This window comes from Coffea eugenioides, chromosome 7 (assembly GCF_003713205.1).
Source record: "Coffea eugenioides isolate CCC68of chromosome 7, Ceug_1.0, whole genome shotgun sequence".
NCBI lineage: Eukaryota > Viridiplantae > Streptophyta > Magnoliopsida > Gentianales > Rubiaceae > Coffea > Coffea eugenioides.
The window spans coordinates 37,008,833-37,032,497 of record NC_040041.1 but is presented as its reverse complement, the minus strand read 5'-3'; the positions used below and the strand labels follow the sequence as shown (position 1 = coordinate 37,032,497).

Genomic DNA, 23,665 nt, shown 5'->3' with positions numbered 1-23,665 from the left:
TGCTTTTTGGAGTCGTGTTATGGAGGCTGCATACAAGGCAGAGTTATTAATTGACTCGACACTGGTTGGTTATAAATGTGAAGATTCTTTGGATGCTATTGCTAGAGATATCAATATTCTAAAGATTGAGGCCTTGGAGATCCAGAATGGTCAAATCCAGAGAGTTAACAAGACTTCCATTCACATACCATCACAACTTACTGCCGCCATACACAATGAAGATCTAGTGGGTCTCGATGACAAGGTGAAATCTATCATTGATCGACTTAGGAGTGGATCAAAGCAGTTGGATTTGTTCCCATTGTAGGTATGCCTGGGCTTGGTAAGACCACGTTAGCCAATAAAGTTTATATTGCTGATTCAGTTATGTCACATTTCCATGTGCGTGGCTGGTGTTGTGTCTCTCAAATGTATAGCAGGCATAGTTTGTTAGTTCAACTTTTGCGTAGTATTTCTTCTGAGAGTCTTGACAAATATCTTAAGAAGGACGAAAATGATTTGGCTGAGAATCTAAGGCGGGTTTTGCTGAGAAGAAGGTATCTCCTTGTTTTGGATGACTTGTGGGACGTTGAGGCATGGAATTTGTTGGAAAAATCATTGGCGAATGATGCCAATGGAAGCAAGATTCTCTTCACCAGTAGATTTCAAAATTTGTCTTCGCAATTCAAACCTGATAGCAACCCTTACCATCTCCGCCCACTTACTGACGAAGAGAGCTGGACATTGTTGCAGAAAAAGCTATTTGACAAAGAAGGTTGTCCTCCAACACTAAGTGAAGTTGGATTTCAAATAGCAAAAACTTGTAGGGGCTTACCCCTCACAATTGTCCTTGTTGCTGGAATTCTTGCTACAACTGCACAAGATGGATGGGAAGAAGTTGCAAAATGTCTAAGATCTATTGTTCTTAACAATAAAGACTGCAAGAAGGCACTTGAACTGAGTTACAGTTATTTACCGGATTATTTGAAGCCATGCCTTCTATACTTTGCTGCATTTCAAGAAGATAAGGTTATTAATGTGCGAAGGTTGTTATGGCTTTGGATCGCTGAAGGATTGGTGCAACAAACTAAAGGAAAGAGCTTAGAGGAATCGGCTTATGACTACTTGATGGCTCTAATTAGTAGAAGATTAGTTGTGGTTACCAAACAAAGAACTATGTGTGGTGCCAAAGACTGCCAACTTCATGATTTGGTACACGAGTATTGTGTGGAAAAAGCAAAAGAAGAAAGTTTTCTATGTGTTATTCATAGTTCAAAAGACCCTTTCAGTCTTGCTGGACCAACCAACCACCACCGAGTTCGTGCTCACAATATCGGGGAATTAAAGATTTGGGAGTTAATGCTAATTTTTCCCAATTTACGCAGTTTGCTCTTGTCCAGACCTGATGGTGGTTGTTATCCAACGAGCAAGGAGGAGCTGGGGATTAAACTTCTTAGAGTGCTGGATTTGGGGAATTGTATTTATGTACCAATGGAAGTGGTGTCGCTTGTTCACTTGAGATACCTGGTGCTCCGTGGATTAGGCTCCACCATCCCATCTGCGATAGACAACCTCTCAAGGTTAGAAACTCTTATCGTAGAAAACCCGTTTGGTCTAATTAAGCTGCCAAATACTATTTGGAACCTTAAGAGATTGAGTTATCTACATTTTGCAGGGTGGCCAAATGGTTTTATCTTTCCGGCTGAAAATCTTGAAGTATAACCAAATTTAGATCATTTAGACACTTTAAACCTTGCAATTGATCCCTCCTCCCAAAGCTTGCAAAAGATACTAGCAAAGTTACCAAGCATCCGGAGGCTAAAATGTATTGGACACCACTCGGGCCCTAGAATCACTTTTGCAACTAGAAGTTGCGAAGAGATTTTTGAGTTTGACAGTATGAGAAAACTAGAATCACTTCATTTGATTAAATTTGAGGGATATGGATTTAAATTCCCATTGAATTTGAAGAAGTTGACTCTCTTAGGGAATTGTCAGCCATGGAGTGAAATTTCAACAATTGGAAAGTTGCCCAATCTTGAAGTGCTTAAATTACGGTCTGAATCCTTTGTCGGAGAAGAATGGGTAGTGAAAGAAGGGGAGTTCCCTAAACTCCGATTCTTGGAATTGTCATGGTTGAACATTCGCAACTGGACTGCAACTTCTGATAATTTTTGCCATCTAGAGAAATTGGTTGTGCGCAATTGTTGGAAGCTGGAAGAGGTTCCTGCTTGTTTGGCAGAATGTCTGACTCTTGAAATGATTGAGGTAAAATGGTGCCGTGAGTCTGTTGCAAATTCAGTAAAGCAAATTCAGGAAGAAGATGGATAGTGGAAATGACGTTCTAAAGATCATAATTAAAAATTGTGATTATACAAATTGCTCAGAAGAAGAGTCAAATTGCTCAGAAGCAGAGGAGATTTCCTCAAATTGCTCAGAAGCGGAGGAGATTTGCTCAGAAATAGAGTTTGTTTTGTCTCACCATACTTGAACTGGGTGAGAGTGAACGTACAGTGGGATTCCACTCATCAGGTTTGTTAAAATTATATTTTGCATATGTTGAATCAATTCAATTATATAATGATTCATGTCCATTTTTCATCTGTTTATATGTTGAATCAGTTCAATGATATATTAATTCATTTATATATCAAAGCAATTTCTGGAGGCTTTCAAATTCTTTTGTTTGAACCTGATGCTGCTATATAACTTTCCGATTGCAGTGGAAAACACATTCATGCATTAACCAAACCAACATTAGCTAGCATAATCTATTTCAATGTTGAATATTGTTTATATAAGGATCTATAATCCCAATTTGTGAAATATACTTTTCTGTTCCCAATTTGTGTATCTAAGTAAGAGTCATACAAAAAAGTATAAGTTGCTTCTATTTTTCCTCAATAAAAGCCACAACTAAATTGATTGATATGTTGAAATATACAATAGCAGTTTTACAACAAATATTAAGTGGAGACACAAACCAGTTTGTGTTACTTTTCAACGGAGAAAAGCCATATGACTCAGTTGTAAAATGTGGCGTCAAAACTTGACCTTTATAATTTGCATTACATTGTTATATGAAAAGTATGTTTCATTGACATTGAGATCTAGAAATAGCATGTTTCATTCACTAATATTTTGCTGAAGTACAAATATTTTTATTCTTCACTAAGCAATATTCTAAAGGAGCAATTTTTCTTACAGTCTTTTTACGTTGTTTCACAATTTGTTTTCCATTTCAAGGGGGTGAATTGCTCGAACTGATCAAAATGACAAATCAGATAAACTAGATGTCCTTTTTTGTCAGGTGATCTGTGTACCTCTTCATTCAACTGATGTAGTACTGCAATTATTCCTTCTTCCAGAGTAGATTTGGGATGAAACTGAAGCATTCATGTCTTTTCTTAATTTGGTGTGATCACTCTACTCATCAGGTTAGATATATTTGTATGTGTATGTTAAATCAGTACAATGACATAAAAATTGAATCTGCAATTTTTAGAGCTTCCAGATTATTTGGTTTGAACTCGATGCAGCTGTATTACTTTGTCATTGCAGGGGCAAGCACAGTCATGCATTCTATCAATCCATCGTAATATCTTTGTATAATGTTCTCCATGTTCCTTCTGGTTTGATGTGTAATAATGTTTATACTTTATCATAATGCTGCTACAGATTGAAATGATCCATAATGGGTATTTGGTTGCCATTGAAGTTTCTTTGCATTCTTCAACTTAGTAATAATTTTTCTTAAACTTTTTTCTATGCTGTTTCATCTTTTATTTACCAATCAATGTGACTAATTGTTCAAAGTTCAAACTGGTAAAAAAATAATTAGTTCTTTTATGGATGGACCACTATTGAAGCATCGCAAAACATAATTAGTTCTTTTAATAGTTGCTTGATTACTTTATCAAATCTCGTCCCAATTGGAGACAGGAAAGGACCAAAAAAAAAAAAAAAAGTCTCATCTTGTCTATATACAATAGCGTTCCTCAACCTAGCTTATATAATTGACTAGACATCAAAGGCAAGACTTCTAATTGTCAAATCACTCGACGATAAACTTTTTCAGTTCATTCCACATTGCCCCTTTAAAGTTTTTTCTATTTTCATTTTGCTCCTCAAAATCTTAGTTACAAAACTTTACATCTCATCTTTCAAAGCAAATTCTAAATCTTACAAAGAGCTTAAAATAAAAAACCTCATAATCATCTAGTTAATACCACTATTAGCTGAACTGAGGCATGAGAGCACAACCCATTATTTGTTAATTCCATGCATCCCATTTTGGGTTCTCTCTCTCCCAAGCATAAAAAATGAGATTTGTTCACGAAAAGAGAGCAACTTGGAAAAGACGTGATTACCATAATGACCAAAAGTAGAACAAACCCTCATCCTACACACCATTTGCCACAAATCTTTCATTATTGTTTATCATTTTTGGGAGCTATCCTAATTCTACATCTATTTTGCTCATTAGTATATTCAAATATCCAACTTTAATTACAAGTTTAAAACCTCAAAGCGCTTGTGGAAGTTGAGGATGTGTTACATTGGATTAGACAAATTTTTGTTTAATTTATGTGATTTTTTTCTTCAAGGAGTCATAATGAACTTTTTATTCTTTTTGGACCATTTAAGACTTCCAAACTTTCTTTAGGATTCCTAGACTCCGGGAGGTTTTGATTTTTGCAATGATTTCCGACCACATCAAAATTTTTTCAAACTCAAAATACATGAAAATGATTGAACTAGTAATCTAGACGTTTGAACTTAAAGTCACAAACATTCTATGTCCCTTTCATTCATCAGTCCGAGTTTCAAAATATTTTCAATTGTTGAAGTTGTTTAAAAAACTGTAAAATTTTGAAAACAACCTTCCTTAAAGTTTTTAGTAATATCATTTAGCATCCCTATAGTTCTAAAAATACCACTTAACTTTTATTTTTTATTTGGTAGGAGGGCTTTAGACCCATTACATGATGACTAGTCTAGGGAAGGTAATATCACTTACCTTCCCTATCAGTAAGATGCAACAAAAAGTCACTATCGCAGTATACAAAATGATAACATTACCGTCACTATGTAACATTATTTGTTCTAAAGGATTTTGGAAGGAAAAAAGTAGAAATTAACAAATTAGAATGTCTTTCTTAACAATTTTTTGCACTTAAATCTTTATCCTTTTTACATTGTCCTAAATATTCGAATAATAATTTAGATCAAAAAAGTCTAAACAAAATTAGATCAATAAAGATAATTGCTATCTAGGAGTTAATTTTGCACTTAATGATAGGTAGCAATTTTGTTATAAATTTTATGCTTAGTTTCATCTTTCATTTGACCAAATATTGCATTAATTGGTGGATTCTTCTTATTTTTGGTAATTTGTGCCAGTTGCTTCACTAGAATTGTTGTTCGGCGTGATTCCTTCACTAGAATTGTTGTTCGGTGTGATCACGTCAGAATTAAAATTCTGCATGTCTCGTCCCGGGGAGCTCGGGAGTTGACGCGTAATATCCAACTGTGGATTGAAGTCTCTAAACTCGGATTAGAAAGGTTGCACTAGAGGATTGTTATTGACTCTTCCTTTCAGTTAAGATAGGATTTGTTGGAATAGTTTAACTTGAATTAGTAAGTAGTAGTTTAGTAGTAGTAGGAAACAAGAGAGCATCTCTTATCGATCGTTTCCTTATCTCTTAGTTCAAGGAGGAGAGACTAGTAAGTAGATATCTTCTCTTGGCCGCAAGAGAGAGGAGAAGAGACGTTTTGGATCTTTTTCTCTTTCTTTTCTTCGGATACTTCATCTCTAATTGAGGAATGTTTTCGACAATGGATTCTTCAATTTTATGTAGGATTTCTGGAGATGAACTAAACTCACCATTCTAGTCAAGAAACAATGAAAGATTTGGTTCACCTGAAATTATGAGATCGAATTCGTTTTATTTATTTTTCTTATTTTCTGGTATTCGTATATTCCATACTTTACTTTCTTATGATTATTGTATTATTCGAATATCCAGAGCCCGAAATTTAGATTAATTCAATAACCTAAAATCAATTAGGGCAATTAAATCTGTAATTGTTTAATTGTTTTAAATTAGTGGTGACTGGCATGATTGGGTTTGTGTTAGGGAAATATACGGACTAATTTAAAATAACTCTCGTAGCGTATTATTTGATTAGAACAGGGCTTCTCTAATTCTTAAAGTAATTGGGAGATTGAACTCTAAGGTCGTACTTAGGGTTATTTCTCGATTAAGGCAATAACTAACGGTCGTACCACTATCTATAAATTAAGGAGAAGTTGACTGCCATCGCTTGTTTGGCAGTTATAACTTGTTTATCAGTTAATAAGTGGAATTACTATTGCATCAATGATCAATTAAGTGAACCATTTCTGAAGTTACTTCTTGGCTAGAGCTTGTCTATTATTACTTCAGTTTTGATAAATTGTCATTTAATTTTTATTTATTTATTTTATTCAAGTAGTTTAATTATTCCTATTTTTTTCTATAAAATTCCCCCGTACTCTAAACTCTAGAAGAAGCGAGTTTTTCCCAGTCCCTATGGATTCGGCCCTGCTCACCACCTTATGGAAAATTAATATTTTTCTTGAGTAGGTAATTATTATTACACAGGTTTGACACCTATCACTTAAACCTCCTTTCCTATGCCCCAATTTTTTAAAGCCCTTATATGCCAACTTTATTTTAAGTTACTCTTACTATTGTAACAAAAAAATTAGAAGCTTAGATACCAAATTTATAAAACTAAAATTGGATATTCTAAAAATTATATTTGCAATTAAACACCACTTTATCCACTTTGAATGCTCTGATGCCAACCTTATATCAAATCAACCATGCTATTCTAACAATTTTTCAGGCAAAAAATTTAGAAGAAACTAAAATCCGTAAAAGAATGGTTATCCTAACAATTATTTTTCACATAAACTGTCCTTTCCCCTAACTTTTAGTGCTCCAGTACCAACTTTATTAATTGACCTCTCCTATTTTGACAGTTTGTGCAAAAAAGAATTATATGCACGTGAGCTTCTTCTGGATTAAATGCACTATTGATGACATATATCATCATATTAGGGTGTGTAAGAGGACCTTCAAATTCTTTGTTAATTTGCAGGTTAGCGATCAAATCCGTGGTATAATCTAGAAGATGCTCAAATATACTCTTCTAGCTACCTATTCCCCATAGTACATACAGTTTTTGGGACCGAATCCCCAACTTGCATTTAATTTAAAAGGTGCTCAAATATACTTTTTTGGCCACCCCTAACTTCCCATAGTGTTGGGTTAAGATCAGGAGTAGATTAGCAAATATTGTATCCACCAAAAAAAAAAAAATGACAAAGACATCTAGATCCTTTTAGTCCATCAGTCTCGTAGGATACGAGCAGGAATAGAGTGCACTCTTCTAATCGCTCCTTTTCCATGATAGAAGTTCAAATTAGCCAATATCATATTGTCCAAGAGAAAAAAAAAAAAGAAGAAAGGCAACCTAGACCCCTTGGATCCATTTGTTGTACAGTGTAGGAGTCGAAATAGGAGTAGATTAGGGGGGGGGGGGGGGGGAAAGGCACATTCATCTAACCATCACACCATGTCAAACGTTTATGACTATCCCTTATTGTTTTTTCTAGAATTTTAAATTTTTAGAATATGAGGTTCCTATAATGATCTTTGACAAATGTAAAGGGTTTACTGCACTTGGCAACCTTAAAGTTCCTTTTATTTTAACTTTGCTCTTTAAATATTTAACTAGAAACCTTTACACCCTTTTTCGTTTTAAAGTTGGCTTTTCAAGCCTTACAAAAGGAAAAGAAAGGGAGAGTTAGAAAGTTGAATTAAAAACCTCGTGATTTTTTGTAATGTCTTCCAATTGAATCGAAGCTTGAAATTCTAATCTAGTAATCTTCACATTATAAGGCTTTTCAGCTATAATGCATCCACCCCGTTAATAGCAATACTATCGAAGAGGAAATTTATTTATTTGCAAAAAATACAATACTGAATGTACTGATTATTGTGTGCCTTAATTAGAGTACCACTTTGCTAGATCTTCCAATCTCCCTGAATCTCTCTGGAACTCCCCCCCCCCCCCCCCACTTTTGCCAAACAGTCGGTGCTGGACGATATCCAGCAATCTAATTAATACAACCTCTTTTACTTTTAAAAAAAAAAAAAAGATAGGCCAACCACGTTGACCCTTTTCTCAGGAATTATCCAACTTATAAGAAATATAAGCAGAAAAACAATCCCTTCAATTAAAAAGTGTTGACACTTAAAAACGCACAACTGATGCGCATTAAATTCTAGGCAAAATATGTGGGAGAAGAGGAGTTTAATAACCACAAACACAAACTACATTCGTTTCTCATATTGAAACCTACATAAATTCTTGGCAAATTTGTCTTTATAACTACAACTCTGTTTAGTTTTTTCTCACTTTTCTCAACTAGATACAATGCTGAAATACCCTATATATAGTTGACATCACTTGGTAATTAAGAAACTACTAAAACAAGAAAACTATTACATAATTCCTTCATTCCCTAACATCTAAATTACTAACAGTTGGCTATACCCTTTTTTATAATTTTTTTCAACGGTGGAATGATAGGATTTAAAAAGCAAAGAAGGTGCGGAAGGTTTTTGAATCCAAAACCTTGAATTCTTGCTACCACAAGGCCCTCAACCTTAGCCATTAGACTAACGCCTCCATATCAAAACTTGGCTATACTTTTTTTTTTTTTTTTAGCAAAGCCCCCCAAAAGAGGGGGGCTGCGGGTGCCAGCCCCTATTGAATACTTCTAAACTAGAAATAGGAAACATCAACTATTCGAAAGCTTGGCCTAATTATGCCAACAATACCTCCCTTAAACCAAAACTTTCCATGATCATAGCTTTACACTATCACCAGCCAAAAAATCTTCATTGAGATTATTGCATCATCTTCTAAAATCTTTGTTCAATATAGATCAATTGTTGTCAATTGCTTCACCTTCAATTTATTAGCCGTACTGACTCATACCTATTATCAAGATTCTCAATTTTGCAAATCAATCACAACTAAAAAAGTTTCGATTTATTAGCCTGACTCATACCTAGTATGGAGATTCTACTTTATTAAATTGTAGATATGTTATTTCCAATGCATGTTCAACCTGTCACTAGGGCAGAGATGTAAATCAAATCATGTTTGGCGATTTCCAATAGTCGATTGATGAAATTTACTTTTTCTTAAAACAATATCAAGATTCTCAATTTTGCAAATCAATCACAACAAAAAAAGTTGAGGGGAATTTTTTTCATCGCTTTCATATTAGCAAAATATCTCAACTGACTTAGGATCTTTTGGCTGATCACTATCCAACACACAATAATATGACAGAATGCTTCTTCTCATATCTCTGTCGAATTAGGCCCAATTTTTTCCTATTTGTCAAATAACTTGAGTACATATATATATATATATATTAATTTGTGTTGGATTTCTAACCTTCTAATTAGTTGTCTGCTTGAAGATTTAACACTATCAACCTATAATCATCTTCTACATATTCGGATTTTTACTGCTTGTGTACCTTGGATTCAAAAGTAGAACTGAATTATATCATTGAAAATGTCAGAAAAAATTACTCTGGTATACAATTTGAAAGCTATTATTATGCATTCGACTTCACAAAAACTGTATTAAATATGATTCAAAATTTTGTGGGCATTAAGTGTAATTCTAATCTTTTCAAGAGTTCAACAGATATCCTTTTTATTTTTTCAAAAAATAGAAGCCAATATTATTAGTAAACTAGTTGAAAATCATTTAGCGTGAGAAAGCTGTACTAATAGTAGAAAATACATGGAACATGTCATAGATATATCTAATATGAAAAAATATTAGATTTAACAGAGCTACAAAATGAGAAAGATTAGACTATAAATGAGAAACCATCAGATCTGACCAATTGTACGAGTTACTTCATAAATATCTGTACATGCCTACTCTCTCATATTGCTATCCAATTAGTCCAGGTTCAAAATTGATGTTGAGATTTGACGAAAAGACCCAACAAATTTCAGATCTAACATATAGATCTAAAAAAACTCCTAGATATGAGAAAAATAACAAACAAAACTCCCACTAAAATAGTTTAGAGGGTAAAAAACTCTCACTAATAAATACTAGAAAAGAGAAAACTCTCACTAAATTATCCTAAGAGAGACTTTATACATAAAACAAAAATAGAGGAAGAACAAGGGAGACCTTGCTCTTATGGAAGAAGAACAGTGGAGAGATGAGTGAAATTAGAGATAAGGTAGAGAGAAGGTGTGTGTGTAGATTAGTACCAAGTTGTGAGCTTCCTGAATTCAAGGGATATCCTAGTCAAATATAGGTCCGATTGTTGATTTGAATAAAGCTCCTAAGTCATTGTGGTTTAACATAAAAGTTTACCACATAAATACTTGAATTAGCCTTTAGGATGATTTTTTCTTTTCCTCCTTTCTGATTTATCAAGAAAGAAAATTATCATATCAATTTGTCCGGTGTTTCTTGAGAAAAAATAAAATAGAACAGAATCTAGTAACATTAGTAATTTGTACACCTTGCTAAGCATGGAGGTAAAGAATCAGCCTTGTCTCTATGTGTAGCTTAAGAGAAATGTGTATATTGGAGGCAGCAATTAGCAGAGGAATCTGAAAGAGCAAATAAAATGTTAGGGTTGAAGAAGTTTAAGAGTTGGAGGAAATCAATAGAAGCTCTATGCATGTTTCTAATGGCCAATTGAAGGCTGTTCGTGTCTTTCTCTTATTATTTTTCGTGCATCGGCATTTAAGAGAATTTTGAATACATTTTGTTGGGGTTGGCTTTGTCCATGTCCTAGTAGAGCTCATAATTGAGCAAATTTTTGGTTATTTCCAAAGTTTGAAAAAGATTAAGGGCAAAATACACTTTACTCCCCCTATGGTTTAGTGATTTTTTATATAACCTGCCCATTGTTTCAAAAACTATACATTAACCCTCTCATAGTTCGGACTAAAATATCAATATGCCAGAAATAATCCTCTGTTATGGAATTCAAGAAAATGCTGAGAATATCCTTGTTCAAAAACTAAAATGACTGAAGTGATCAAAATATATAAATTTAATATGCATGAAACTTAATCCCATATAGTTTTATGTTTTACTATATAACCCCCTTATAGTTAGTCTTTTATCACATGACCCCCTTATGGTTTTCAAAACATATACATAACCCCCCTGTGATTAATTAATAATTTTAAACTTCACAAAGGGGTACTTTTGACATATTAGTTGATTCCGTTACAGAATACAAATTCTATGATTTTGACAATTTAGCTCAAATTATGATTGAATTATGTATAACTTTTGAAACTATGGGAGGTTATATGTAAAATCAGTAAACCGTTGGGAACAAAGTGTATTTTACCCAAAGATCAATTGACAGAGTAATAATGAGATTATGTGGTTACTAACAATATAAATGGAAAAAGTTGCAGTCAAACAAATTCTACCAAGTAGTGCAATGGTGGGTCCTTGCATTACTAAATCTGTAGTTGATTAGTCAGTGGCGACTAATTGTACATTTTTTTTATGCATCAGTAGCATTTTTCTGTCAATCATCAGTTGAAGTCCCTTGCACAAGATAAATGGAGGACAAAGTGGTTGAAGCAACAACTGAAGTACCGTCCACAAGGAATTAGCTGCAGAATTGAACTGTAAGGGCTTAAGACTGCGAAACAAAGTGAAAATTCACTCTGGAAATCTGTGAAGGGATTTTTTTTTGGGAGAAATGAACCTGAAATATTATGTTTTAATCATTCAACATGGATTACCTACTGGCTTAATTTTATCCCTTATTAACTGTGAAAACTTTGCATAAGCAACACATTGACACCAAAGAAACACAATTTAAGTATGTTCTAGCATGAAGGGAACCTTGAATGTGTTATGCTCTTGCAGTAAAGCAAGTGGTGTTAAAAGGATTGTCCTAAGTTCTTCCACTCTGCAATAAGGAATGGAGATAATGATGATGCTTGAAGTTTTTCCTTCCATGGAGCTATATGGAACACTAAAGGTACACTACAACGTTGTTCTCTGTATGTATGTTTTACATCTTTGATTTCCATTCTTACTGAAACATTACACCATAAAAGCAAAATTACTTGTTCGCAAGCACAAAACCACTGCAAAACAATGTAACCAATTCAAAAACTTAAGCAATACAATACGAGCACAGTATTTAATGTCACTAGTAGTAGTACTAATGCTGTCATTCTAAGATGATCCCTGCTGATAGTTCCTCCTAAAAATACTAGAGGTTACTCAAAACTAATCCAGCTACAGAACGGTGTCAATTACCTTGGTGGAACCAGATTAGGATGCATTTTCTTCAATTTCTTCGGTATATAGTGACGTTGAACATTCGATTGTCCTTCATCAATTCAAATACACAAACATCACCTACCATTAGGTTGTTATCCAGCACAAACTCCTCCCAACCTCGCTTAATTTTCGCTTTTGTTGTATAAATATAACATGTGACAGGCCATATTTTGGTCCCCTCTGAGACACGAAGCTCCATATCCCAATGCTTGCATTCCTTGAGATATTTCTTGGCAAAGACCAGTGAAAAGAACTACGAAACAGAGAACGATCTATAAGTAACAGCATTAACTAAATAAGGCAGCCATTCATTAGAAAAATCATTAGAGGTGTTAATGCACGAAAGTTAGCTAAAATCACCAGCTTGCATGAATAAGTGACATAAGATGGTTGCATGAAACTTATGAAGAAGGGATTCTCAGACGTGAAAGTTTTTGCTCTTTGGTAAGATATAAACTTGGCTTTATCAATCACTTTTTCACTTTTGGCAATTGCAGATTGACGACTACTGGGCACTCCTTCAGAACTTTCTTCTGCAGACAAATCAAGCAAGTTAACCTCAAGATTAACATCAATCAAACTGATTTATTAGTACATGGTAACGCAAAGAAGAATGAAAACTGTTGATTAGAGAATTACTTTTGATCATCTTCTGAGGTGGATTGACATCTACTTCCAATTTTTCAACATTCTCATTTTTTCTGCTATCAGAATCTTGTTCCTCATGAATCTGAGCTGATTTTCGCCTCTGTTTGGTATGGCATGATGCAGCAGCTGAAACTTCCCCCAATATTTCAAAGGAATCATCATCAGATTCGACTTCATCAGATTTCTGAAACATGGTCCTCCTCCTCATCGGCAGCTGGTTCTTATGATCATGCTTACCATGATCCTCAGGGGCTTCGAGACGATATTCGATTTCTGAAGCAGATGGATCGAATATGATAACTTGGAACTGGGAATCCCCACCGTATTTAAAGACCAAGAAATGGCATTCTCTAATGGAATAATACTCTGCAAAATCCTTCCACCCTTTGTCCAACCAAGTGCCAAATTCAGTCTGGAGCAATTCTATTGGCCACGAAGCTCCAGTTGGAACCTTCAAAACCACAACCTGCTCCAAACTCTCTCCATAATCTCTCATAAATGCGGTTGGGATTTTCTGAATTTCGAATCATTAGCAACAGAAATGGTTATCATCCACAAGTTCACATCAGTGAAACAATATAAAGTGCCAATATTTAGTAGCGTTACACTAGTAATAGCTACTTACTATGCCTCGGTCCATTGGAGAAAGCACAACTTTGAAGAAATGTGGAGGCTTCTTGGCCTGATGATTGAGGGCCTGGTCGAGAGATCTCTTGTTTCCTCTTTGGTTAGTAGCCATGTATGGGTAGATGCTTCGGATTCCTCGGTATTTTTCTTCTGAGAAGAACAACATGGGACGACTGGAACTGAGACGACAAATTGTAGAGTAGGTGACGAAGTTAATATCAAAAGCAAGAGTAGTTAATAGTCTCACTAGAGTCAGGAGGGGTTCGAGGCTAGTGAGACCACAGGTATTAGTGGTAGAAGGGGGCAGCTTAACAGCCCATTTGCAATTAAGAGAGGGTAGCAAATGGAACTGCAGCCTGCCATTTCCGAAGTAATATTTATTACATTTGACTTTTGAGTTTAGGAGTAATTAAGTTCGTTGAATTTAACCACTTAGGATCGGCTAGTGATCATGGAAGGACTCTTAAGGTTTTCTTCGCCGTCAGGTCCAAGATTCAAATCCTCTAACAATTGGAGGTGGGGTGGAAAGGGTGTAGAGAGGGTAAAAAAAAAAAAGAAGTTCGTTGAATCTAACCACTAGGACTGGTTCAGTGGACAGTGGAGAACTTTTAGAGTTTTCTTCACTCTCATTTTAAGAATTCAAATCATATACCTGATAATTGGAGGTGGGAGCATATTTTTAAAAAAATAGTTTGTTGAATTTTGGTCTTTGCTAGTGTTACATTCAGGATTTGAATCATGTATCTGGTAAATCGAGGTAGAAAGGGTGTGGGAAGAAATAAAAATATTGAACAAAATAAGTTCGTTGATTTTCAATTTTTACTTACTACATTTACCAAATCAGAATTCAATTGTAATAATGTGCAAGATTTGTATTATTATACGCTGTAACTTTGTACAAGATTTGTATTAAACTAGGAGGAGAACACCGCGCGATGCGCGGTGTAATTTTCAAGATTGCCCAGAAATGCCCAATGATTCAAATTCAAATATTAAGTATGAAAAGTTACAAAAAGATACACCAAAAACTTCGCCATTTTGTTTTTGTAGTTTTATTAAGCAGTGAATATGAATAATCTGTCAAGGAAATGCAAGACAATACAATGAGTAGACTACTAAGAGCATTAAGATGCTCCTTGCTTTTGCATAGAATGAAAATAGAAATAAAAAAAGACACATGCAATGGAGAAGGGGAAAAAATATAGCTTGAAGAAATACACAAAGTGAGTTGTTAGTTCCTAAAAAAGGCATTTAATAGCTATAACTTTGTTTTTTGTTGATAAAAACCACAAATCAAGTTGTCAGTTCCTAGAAAAGGATATTTAATAGCAATAAGTTTCCTTTACAGTATATTCAAACGAATAATAAAATGCATATACATGCAGTATAAAAAGAAAATCTACTTAGCGAGACTAAACCATATACCAGTGCCAATTGAACAAATTGACAAAGAAAAGAAAAAAGTATTTCTAATTAGCCACAAGCAAAATGATTCTAGACTTTCAATGACTAATAGCATCAGAGAACTCCAGCTTCATTCAGACTCTCTTCTTGTTCCCGTGAAAGGCTGAAAGCAAATACCTATCCAGCAGTGAACGATGGGTTTAGAAAAACTTCTCTATAGACAAAACTCCAAGTTAAAAGCTACAGACAAGAAGCAATGTCATAAACCAGATTACCAAACATTTGAACAAAAAAAATCCTCAAGAAAATATCATAGGAATTTGAATTTCTATGGAACACTTAATTCTGATCAGAAACATCAAATTTTGAAAAAAAAAAAAAACAATTTATACCAACCTATAATAATAGTCCGAAAATCAAAATAAGCAAATAAATGAGTAAAAGGACAAGACAGTACCTTAGGAGAAACCAAAAGCAATGAGATCTGACAAAATTTCTTGATGATATTAATGCAAATAACCCATGAGCGTCTTCACACTTCTGCTTTTAATGTTCTAAACAAAAGAAAAGGAATATCTCAAGAACCGAAAAAGCAACAAAGACAATCTTAACCAAAGTCAGCAAGAATAATTAAACCCAGCAGGATAATGCATCATCAGTGGAACAGTTAAATCAAATAAAACTTGGATCTTCAGACATATTCAAAGTGTAATACATTTGAAATTACTCTACCTAAAGCAATAGTAGAAATCCAATTTTACTTTCAAGCTCTTACCATCTATAATGAGTCGATCAAAATCCAATTTTTCAATCATTCTAATAACTAATTCTACAACCATAGATGCAACTCAGACAAATTTTTCTCCAAAAAAAAAAATTGCTTAGGACTATGTAATTTTATTATTTCTTCTTAAAACGAGTATCTCCTTGATCAGTTCCAGTGCTTTTATCAGCAACTAAGAAAACACAATGTTTGTTGAAAAAAAAAAACTAAGAAAACACAAAAGTATTTTTTTCCTTTTGTTTTAAAGAATCCATATACACTGTCCGGAAAATGAGAACCAAAACTTCACAAGGGAAAAAAAATAAGAAAAATAGTTTTCTCAAAAATAAAGACACGAAAAAAATAACTAAAGTTTTTAACAGTCATTGACATGAAATTTGATCTCCACAAATGGAGATTGTGGGTTGGTTACCATATGGATCGTCTTTGTGAGTCAATAAGTGAATGTACCCCTGCACATAAAAACTCCATTTTCCATCAGATGAGCCATGAAAACTCCATTTTCCAGAGTTTCTCGACAACCTTTTCCTTCAGTTTCTCTACCAAGTAATTTTTCCATATATAATAAATATCATACAAGTTTGTACAGGGGGCTCTAGAGACCCAAAAGAAAGAAACAAGTAACATAGAAACTACTTAAAAAAGAGTGCAAAAGTTAAAAAAATGAAAATAAAATAGAGAAAACCTGAGATGAAGAAGGACGAAACCCAAGGAAGCAAAATTGCCTGCAATGTTTCTCGGTGATGATCTTCTCTTGGCTGCATCTGTCTTGTGAGAAAGCATGGATAAAGAAATAAGGAACAATATAGGCAAAATTTAGATATTAACCAGGTGAAAATTTTTGGGGAATAAAACCAATAAACATAGAAAGGAAATAAAGATTAAGAGGCAACAAAAAACTAGATAGTTTGGAGATAGATTCAGTAAATTTCCTTGCTTCTGGAGCTAAAGACGATCAAGCAGAGAGAGAAGATCTAGAACAACCCTATTATCCTACAAAGGGAAAAAAATAACCACAACAAGCCGCAATGTTAGACAACTAAACCAGAGAACAAAAAGGGAAAAAAAGGCTAGAGAAGTTTAGGCAGGGGAGGAAAGAACAAACCCTTTAAGCAATGAGAATAATCTTCTTGGAGTATTTGTATGAAAAACCGTAGGCAAGACACATTGCAAAAGATTTTCCATATATGAACCTGCAATATCACAACAAATATAAAGTTAGACAAGAAAACCCTCAAAAAAATCTTTTAAAGACTACCGTATAACCACACCAAGCAATAAACAACCTGAAGAAACCAACTGCGCGTACTTCTCTTTGTGAACTCCTCTATTTCTTTACCAGTCATAATGCACACAAAAGAAACCAAAAAACAAAATAATCACCAAATGATACCTAATAGTCATAAAATTTTAAAAATGAAAAAGAAAAATTCACAGCCAATAAATATCTACAAAATAACAGGAAGCTAACCTTAAAAGTCACTCAATTACCATACAAATGCTTAATTTCTTTTTGTTTCCCCTCCAGAATGATTTGACGTAATTTTTTTTGGGTCGATCTTGGTAGTCAAAATGGCAGCATTGGGAGAGAGGTGATAAATGCCAAGGTGATAAACACATCAGTACAGCATTGGGAGGAAACTATACAAGGTGAGAAAACATATACATGTCTAGAAAAATTGAAGCAATATTGATTGATCTCTTTCAACTATTTCTTCCTTTAGATAATTGTTTGCCTTTTCTTCAACATCCATAGCTTCTAGAAGAATAACCTACATTATTTAAAAAAACCTTCAATATATGGCTATCAAAGACTATATTAGCATGATTGATAAATTCAGCATGGCAAATGATAGAACACGAGTATAATGCATAACAATTATGAGAAAAGATATCCACCTCAAGAGTACTTCAAACTGAACCTCCCAGCTTCATATATGATTCAGATGCATAACAATTCATGTTGAGAAGGCAATAGCTAAAAAAAATAGAATTGGTAAAATTAACAATTTCAACACCCACTAGACACTTCGTGAAAACCACTACAAAGCACAAAAATCAGAAATTTGAAATTCAAAGTTAAGGTAATCTGGAAAGATGACCACAAAATAAAAAGAAAAGACGATAACCTGAAAAGCTAAATCTTTTTCTCCTCCCTTTAGCATTTCCTTGTGATGTTCCTCAATCTATCAAATAGGCAACAATCTAAGATTATGAGGAGCAGCAAAACTAAAGAAGCAAGCAAGAAATTAAAAACTTCAGAAATGAAAAGGAAACAGAAACTTGAAGGTCCAATCTAGTGTAATATTGGAAAAATGACAGGGAAATAAATCAAAAAAAATTCACAACCTAAAAAGTTAAATTTTTTTCTCCTTTCAGTAGATATTCCTTCCATTTTTTCAAACTGTTTTGACATTTGAATACTATAACGTTGAGATACCGAGAACCATATATTACATACACTGAAAAAATGACTTCACCAATAATGACTAACCATAGAAAAAAGGGCTTTAAAAATCTCATTTGGCAAATGCACATACGAAATAAAAGCTCAAGTAAGATATTGTCAATAATATTAAAAGAAACCCATAAAAGTATAAGCAAACAATTATGAGATCAAACTTGGCCGTTTTGTCTTACAATTACTATGGGCAGAATAGACTGCTATTGTAGGCAATGAACCACATAGTTCAATCGTCAACTCTGCTTTACCCAACTTGCTCACAAGCACTTATAGAACAAAGCCATGTAATTAAATGATAATGCTCAAAATGTAAAAGCATTTGCTAAAAAATTGATCTTCTAGTTTTTGAAACATTAATGAGGTGTTATCAAGATTAAAATGCAAAGAAGAAAAGTAAGTTTGTAAAATCCACCCGTTAAATTGGCGAAACAAATTGTGTAACCTAACCATGCTATGATAATAACCAAAGTAATAGGCTCTTTGACGAGGTAAGAGAGTCGGGAAAAAAAAAGGAAGAATAGGCCAGAAAAGAAATTGTCCCAGTCCAACTCATCATTCAAGAGTAGAAAGGCAAAAAAAATTAAAAGGCACAACTATTCAATATGTTATTTTTAACTTTCACAAGCAAATGTACATGTATCAACCCCTGGGAGTTTCTATTCTAGCTTCATAACCTTCAATTGTTGAGGAAAACATATCTATCAAATAAACAAAAGAACACAATTAGGTGATAATCTAAATCCTATCAGCATATACATTTAAGAATCTAGGGAAGGGAAAAATTTCTCTTATTCAGGGGGGAAAACCCCCAAAAAATACAAAATCAGTCTGTTTACCACCATGTATGCATTATCTTCAATGAATGTCGCACTGGCAGTTATTGAGTGCATATCTCTTGTGTTTTTCCTCAATCTACTAAACAGAAATCAAAATATGACATAAATGGAAAATAAGACTATTAGCAGCAACAAAACTAAATAACTAAACAAGAAATTAAAACATATAATCTTCAATGGAAAAGCCAAAAACAAAAAGAAAAAAGAAGGAAGCGGAAACTTGAAGGTCCAGTTTAGCGTAAAATTAGAAAAGGGTTGGAAAATAAACTACAGAAAAATTCAAACCTTGAAAAGTTAAATCTTTTTTTCTTCTTCCCGTCGACTTTTCTTCCATTTTTCCCTCAATTTATTAAAAGAAAAAATGAGATCCCTATCTGTCCAATAGACAGCAGAAATGAGATCGTTAACAGCAACAAAACTAAAGTACTAAGCAAGAGATCTGAAATCAGAAACTTTTCTTACAAAAAAAAAACGGAAACAAAAATTTGAAGGCTAGAGTAAAATTGGAAAAAGACTGAAAAATAAATTAAAGAAAATCGCACAACCTGGAAAGTTGATTCTTTTTCTCCTTCTCGTGGACTTTCAATCCATTGTCCGCAATCTATGAGAAGCAAAATGCGATTGTGAGTAACTACAAATTCAAGAAAACAAAGAAAGAAACCAAAACTAAACACAAAAAACATCACAGTGGCTTATTTGTTTTTAATTTTTGTTGATTAACAAAGAAGAAAGAAAACATGTAGATGAATGATAGATCTGGCCATCGTTTGACAGAGAGGGGGAGCGAGAAAGGAAGAGTGTTCGTCTGAGGTTTGAGAGAGATCGAGGCAGAGAAAGTGAGATGGAAAGCAGTGGTAAACAGCTGTCATAGTACGTCCTCTTCTTTGGAGGCACAATGGAATCCAAAGTAAACTCACGTGAGGAGCACAAGCGTCTTTGGACGTACACTCTCCAGCCAATAACGATTGGCCACATCATCAACACAAGCACCTCTTTTGATTTAGCCGGCAACATGGGACCAAATGCTATCGGAACACTCCCCAGCAAACAACAAACAAAGAAACAAAAGCAATTGCTAGGCATCCAATTGTCAAACGGGCTGGACGACCGTCACTTGAGATTTCCCACGGGCCGGACGACCACCAATCAACCAATGGAAGCGAGCCACGTCAGCAATTGAAGCCCAATTGAAAATAAGGGCATTCCCCAATAGACTAGATATGTTAATAATAATGGCAGTCGTGCATGTCAAAAATGGAATTGACATAAAATACTATTATAAAAGTGCGCGGGTGATCTAAAAATGAAACTAGTTTAGTGACAAAAAAATGGTATAAATAATTTAATGCCCATCAAGATATTTGCCACTTTTAAAATTTTAGTTATATAATACTTGTTTGTTTCTTTATTTGTTTTCCAGCAGCTGGGCCTATAAACATTAAATGATAATAGGATGAATCATGATAATGAGAATTGCTGAATTGCTGACAACTGGTAATTCAGTGTGTAAAGGGGTGCAAAATGCAAACAAACAGCTCAGGCTTCCAATCCTATGAAGCTTTTAAATTTCACCTTTAATGCCACAACACTTTCAAGGATCTTAATTTTCTCCCCAGTAGAGTCCAAGTTGATGGATTGGGGCCATAGACTTCACTGTAGCATATAATAATGGCCCCATTTGACAAATGAGTTTTTTGGGTGTTTGTTTTCGTTTGAAATTTTACTGTACCTTACTGTAAAAGTTGTAGAAAAATTTTTTGAAGTGTGTAAATTTTTGGATATTTAGAAATTTAAGTTTAAAAATTTTGAAATTTTTTTTGAAATTACTGTAACTAAAGTTGTTAAAAAACTTGTAGTAGACAAACTTGACCAAAAACTTGCTTGCCAAATAGGCCCAATGTGACGCCCCGAAAGGATGAGTGTGAGAACCCGAAAAATTTTATATATTTTTGAGACATTATTTTGTTTTCTTGTCTATAACTTTATGCCTTTCTTCAATATATTAATTTCCTATACATTTTTATAAGGGAATATATTGTCAAATCATTTCCTTGATACAAGTTAGTCCACGTTGAATTTGAAGTGTATTATGAACGTGGGACCCGCTAGTGCGGTAAATGCAATATATTATTGACAACTTGTTGGAGGTTTGTATTAAGTGATATTATTTTACAAGGTGTTAAGAGATTTGTATTAGAGAGACAAAAAGATAAGTTTTAAGCTAAAAGGTGACAAGTGTCACTATTCAATTCATCCTTGGACTTTTGACCAAGATATTTTTACCTTTTTAAAGCTAATTTTGGCCAATTTATTTCTTCATTTTTAGCTCCTTTGGCCGGCCCTCTCAACAAGAAAAGAAAAGAAAGTTCTCAACTTGTTTCTTCCATTTCTTGCCTTGATCTCACAAACCAACCGCTAAAACTTTGATTTGCTCCATAAAAACCTTTCTCTTGGTAGGATTAAGGTGAGTGGTGAAGTGGTTTGAGAAACAAAGGTGCTAAGTTGCTTGTTGTCCTGAGGTTACAAGGTGAGTTGTTAAGAATCTTTCCCTCTAGCTTTGCTAATGTTCAATTGGTGGCTTTAGTGGTTTAATATGATGACATATGGTGTGATTATGGTTGAAAGTGAAGGTTTGATGAATTTTGATTTATTCTTGTTATTTTTCTGTTTTATATGAGGATCATGGTTTGATCATGGTATGATGGCTGGTAATGGTGTATAATGATGCTTGTATATGTTAGTTGAAGTTGGTTGCGGAAATTTCTGGTTTGATACGAAATTCCAGGTAAATTTGCCCTGTTCTGTCCGGATTTATTTGGGTATGTTAGAGGCCGAATTAGGTTTCGGGTAAAACATGAAAGTTGTAGAAAATGGTGTTAACTAGCTGTCTACAAAATTTCAGCTCGATCCGAGCACTGTAACATGTGAAATAACTGAAATACCCTTGACTGCCCATGAACCCTGTTCCGCGCCCAGATTTCTATTTTCGTGGTATTTTCCGTTTTTGACCATGAAAATGCATGATTTGGCTTTTGAGGTCTTCATAAGAATTGTAGGTTTATGTCTTGGCTTCGAAACGCCATAAGATTCGTTTCAATCTGATAAGGGTAGCTTCAGTTATGGATATTGTACCGAAAGGTGTTAAACAGAACTTTTATACGTTAATTGCGATTGTTGCGGAAAATTTACGCTTGAAGAAATGAATTCCGGTTTCTAGGGTTTAATTAGGGGTTTTTCTAATGGTGGCTCTTAAGCTTATAATTAGCTTTGATTGAGGGATATTGTGGCCTAATTGGATGCATTTTATTGCTTATTAACCGTATGTGTGATTGGTGATATATTGTAGGTTGGAAATGAAGCATTTATGGGAAAATGCTGTCCGAACTTTGAGAATGTATGATTGCTTTGAGTTTGTGATTTAGGGCTTGGACTCGGGCAAGATAATGATATATGATGGATGGTTTCTGAGCCGTGGCGGTGAGTGACCCTCAACTATTTCCCAAGTACCTTCGAAATGTTTCTTGCATTATTTACTCGACTGCATATCATGCGTGCTTGCATGTGAGTTCATGACATGATTTGGCTTTAATGAGTTCTTGGGGAGTCTTGTGCTGAACACCAACGTCTCCACCCTGTTTATTGTTCATGACATGATCTGGAGCACCAACGTTGCTCCCCCTTATTGTTTAACGTTAAGTGATCTATTTGAGCGTTGGGTGTTTAAGTGCAATGATTTCACTGGCTCACCAGAGCAATAAACGTATATTTGATTACTGATTCATGACATCATTGAAATGAACTATTGAGAAACTGATTTGATGACTGCTTTTATTGGTTACTCACTGGGCTTCTAGCTCACCCCAAAAATATTTTATTCCCCTCCACAGGGCTTGTGGCGAAGGAAGAATTGTAGTACTTATTCACGTGGTTGGATGGCATATATCTTGTACAGTTTGGATTTGGAATCATTTTATGTATAGTTGGGAATTGTTTCCGCTTCGCTTATGACATGTAATTATTGGAGAATTTGATGTAATATTTGAGATTTATATTGTAATTTGTTTGAGGATTAGAGTAAGTGAGTGAGTCCCGGCGAGAGTTGGGCAGGCGGTCCGCCGAATCCTCTGGTTCGCCTTAGGGGGAGATGGGGCTGTCACAGGTGGTATCAGAGCTTAGGCATCAGATCTCTGTAGTGTATCCTAAGCTTAAAGTTTAGGATGCCGAACTGTGAGTTTGGTTTGAAATACCAGAGATTCTTGCGGGATGTCTTGACTTGATTGGTACAACATGGAATGTCGAGGACGACATTCTTTTATGGAGGGGAGTTTGTGACGCCCCGAAAGGATGAGTGTGAGAACCCGAAAATTTTTATATATTTTTTAGACATTATTTTGTTTCCTTGTCTATAATTTTATGCCTTTCTTCAATATATTAATTTCCTATACATTTTTATAAGGGAATATATTGTCAAATCATTTCCTTGATACAAGTTAG

The 23,665-nt window shown here is 34.4% G+C and overlaps 2 protein-coding genes and 2 long non-coding RNA genes across 4 annotated transcripts; 1 reads left to right on the top strand and 3 right to left on the bottom strand.

Moving 5' to 3' along the window:
- The first annotated feature begins 309 nt into the window (after positions 1-309).
- On the top strand, positions 310-1,701 carry LOC113777333 (putative late blight resistance protein homolog R1B-16). The gene has a single exon (XM_027322366.1). It carries the CDS (start codon positions 310-312, stop codon positions 1,699-1,701), a length of 1,392 nt encoding a protein of 463 aa, XP_027178167.1.
- A 10,298-nt stretch (positions 1,702-11,999) lies between these two features.
- On the bottom strand, positions 12,000-13,795 carry LOC113777332 (B3 domain-containing transcription factor VRN1-like). The gene is made up of 5 exons (XM_027322365.1): positions 13,682-13,795; positions 13,048-13,570; positions 12,769-12,941; positions 12,491-12,661; positions 12,000-12,209 (listed from the first exon to the last, which is right to left on the bottom strand). The coding sequence occupies exons 1-5, from the start codon at positions 13,793-13,795 to the stop codon at positions 12,000-12,002; spliced, it is 1,191 nt and encodes a 396-aa protein (XP_027178166.1).
- Positions 13,796-15,025: 1,230 nt separating this feature from the next.
- LOC113778635 lies at positions 15,026-17,207 on the bottom strand. Its single transcript, XR_003469301.1, has 6 exons — positions 17,158-17,207; positions 16,977-17,064; positions 16,557-16,864; positions 16,242-16,323; positions 15,545-15,641; positions 15,026-15,264 (listed from the first exon to the last, which is right to left on the bottom strand). It is a non-coding gene; the product is annotated as an uncharacterized LOC113778635 (long non-coding RNA).
- A 338-nt stretch (positions 17,208-17,545) lies between these two features.
- Positions 17,546-19,482, bottom strand: LOC113777462. The gene is made up of 4 exons (XR_003469170.1): positions 19,457-19,482; positions 18,001-18,057; positions 17,771-17,849; positions 17,546-17,643 (listed from the first exon to the last, which is right to left on the bottom strand). It is a non-coding gene; the product is annotated as an uncharacterized LOC113777462 (long non-coding RNA).
- Between the last annotated feature and the right edge of the window lie 4,183 nt (positions 19,483-23,665).

Bases quoted from the DNA above. Each gene is read 5' to 3' on its own strand.
- LOC113777333 (XM_027322366.1), top strand. From the start codon at position 310: ATGCCTGGGCTTGGTAAGACCACGTTAGCCAATAAAGTTTATATTGCT.
- LOC113777332 (XM_027322365.1), bottom strand. From the start codon at position 13,795: ATGGCTACTAACCAAAGAGGAAACAAGAGATCTCTCGACCAGGCCCTC. The intron at 12,942-13,047 runs GTAATTCTCTAA...ATTTGTCTGCAG, and splicing joins ACCTCAGAAGATGATCAAAA to AAGAAAGTTCTGAAGGAGTG. The intron at 12,210-12,490 runs GTAGGTGATGTT...ATTGTTTTGCAG, and splicing joins TGCTGGATAACAACCTAATG to TGGTTTTGTGCTTGCGAACA.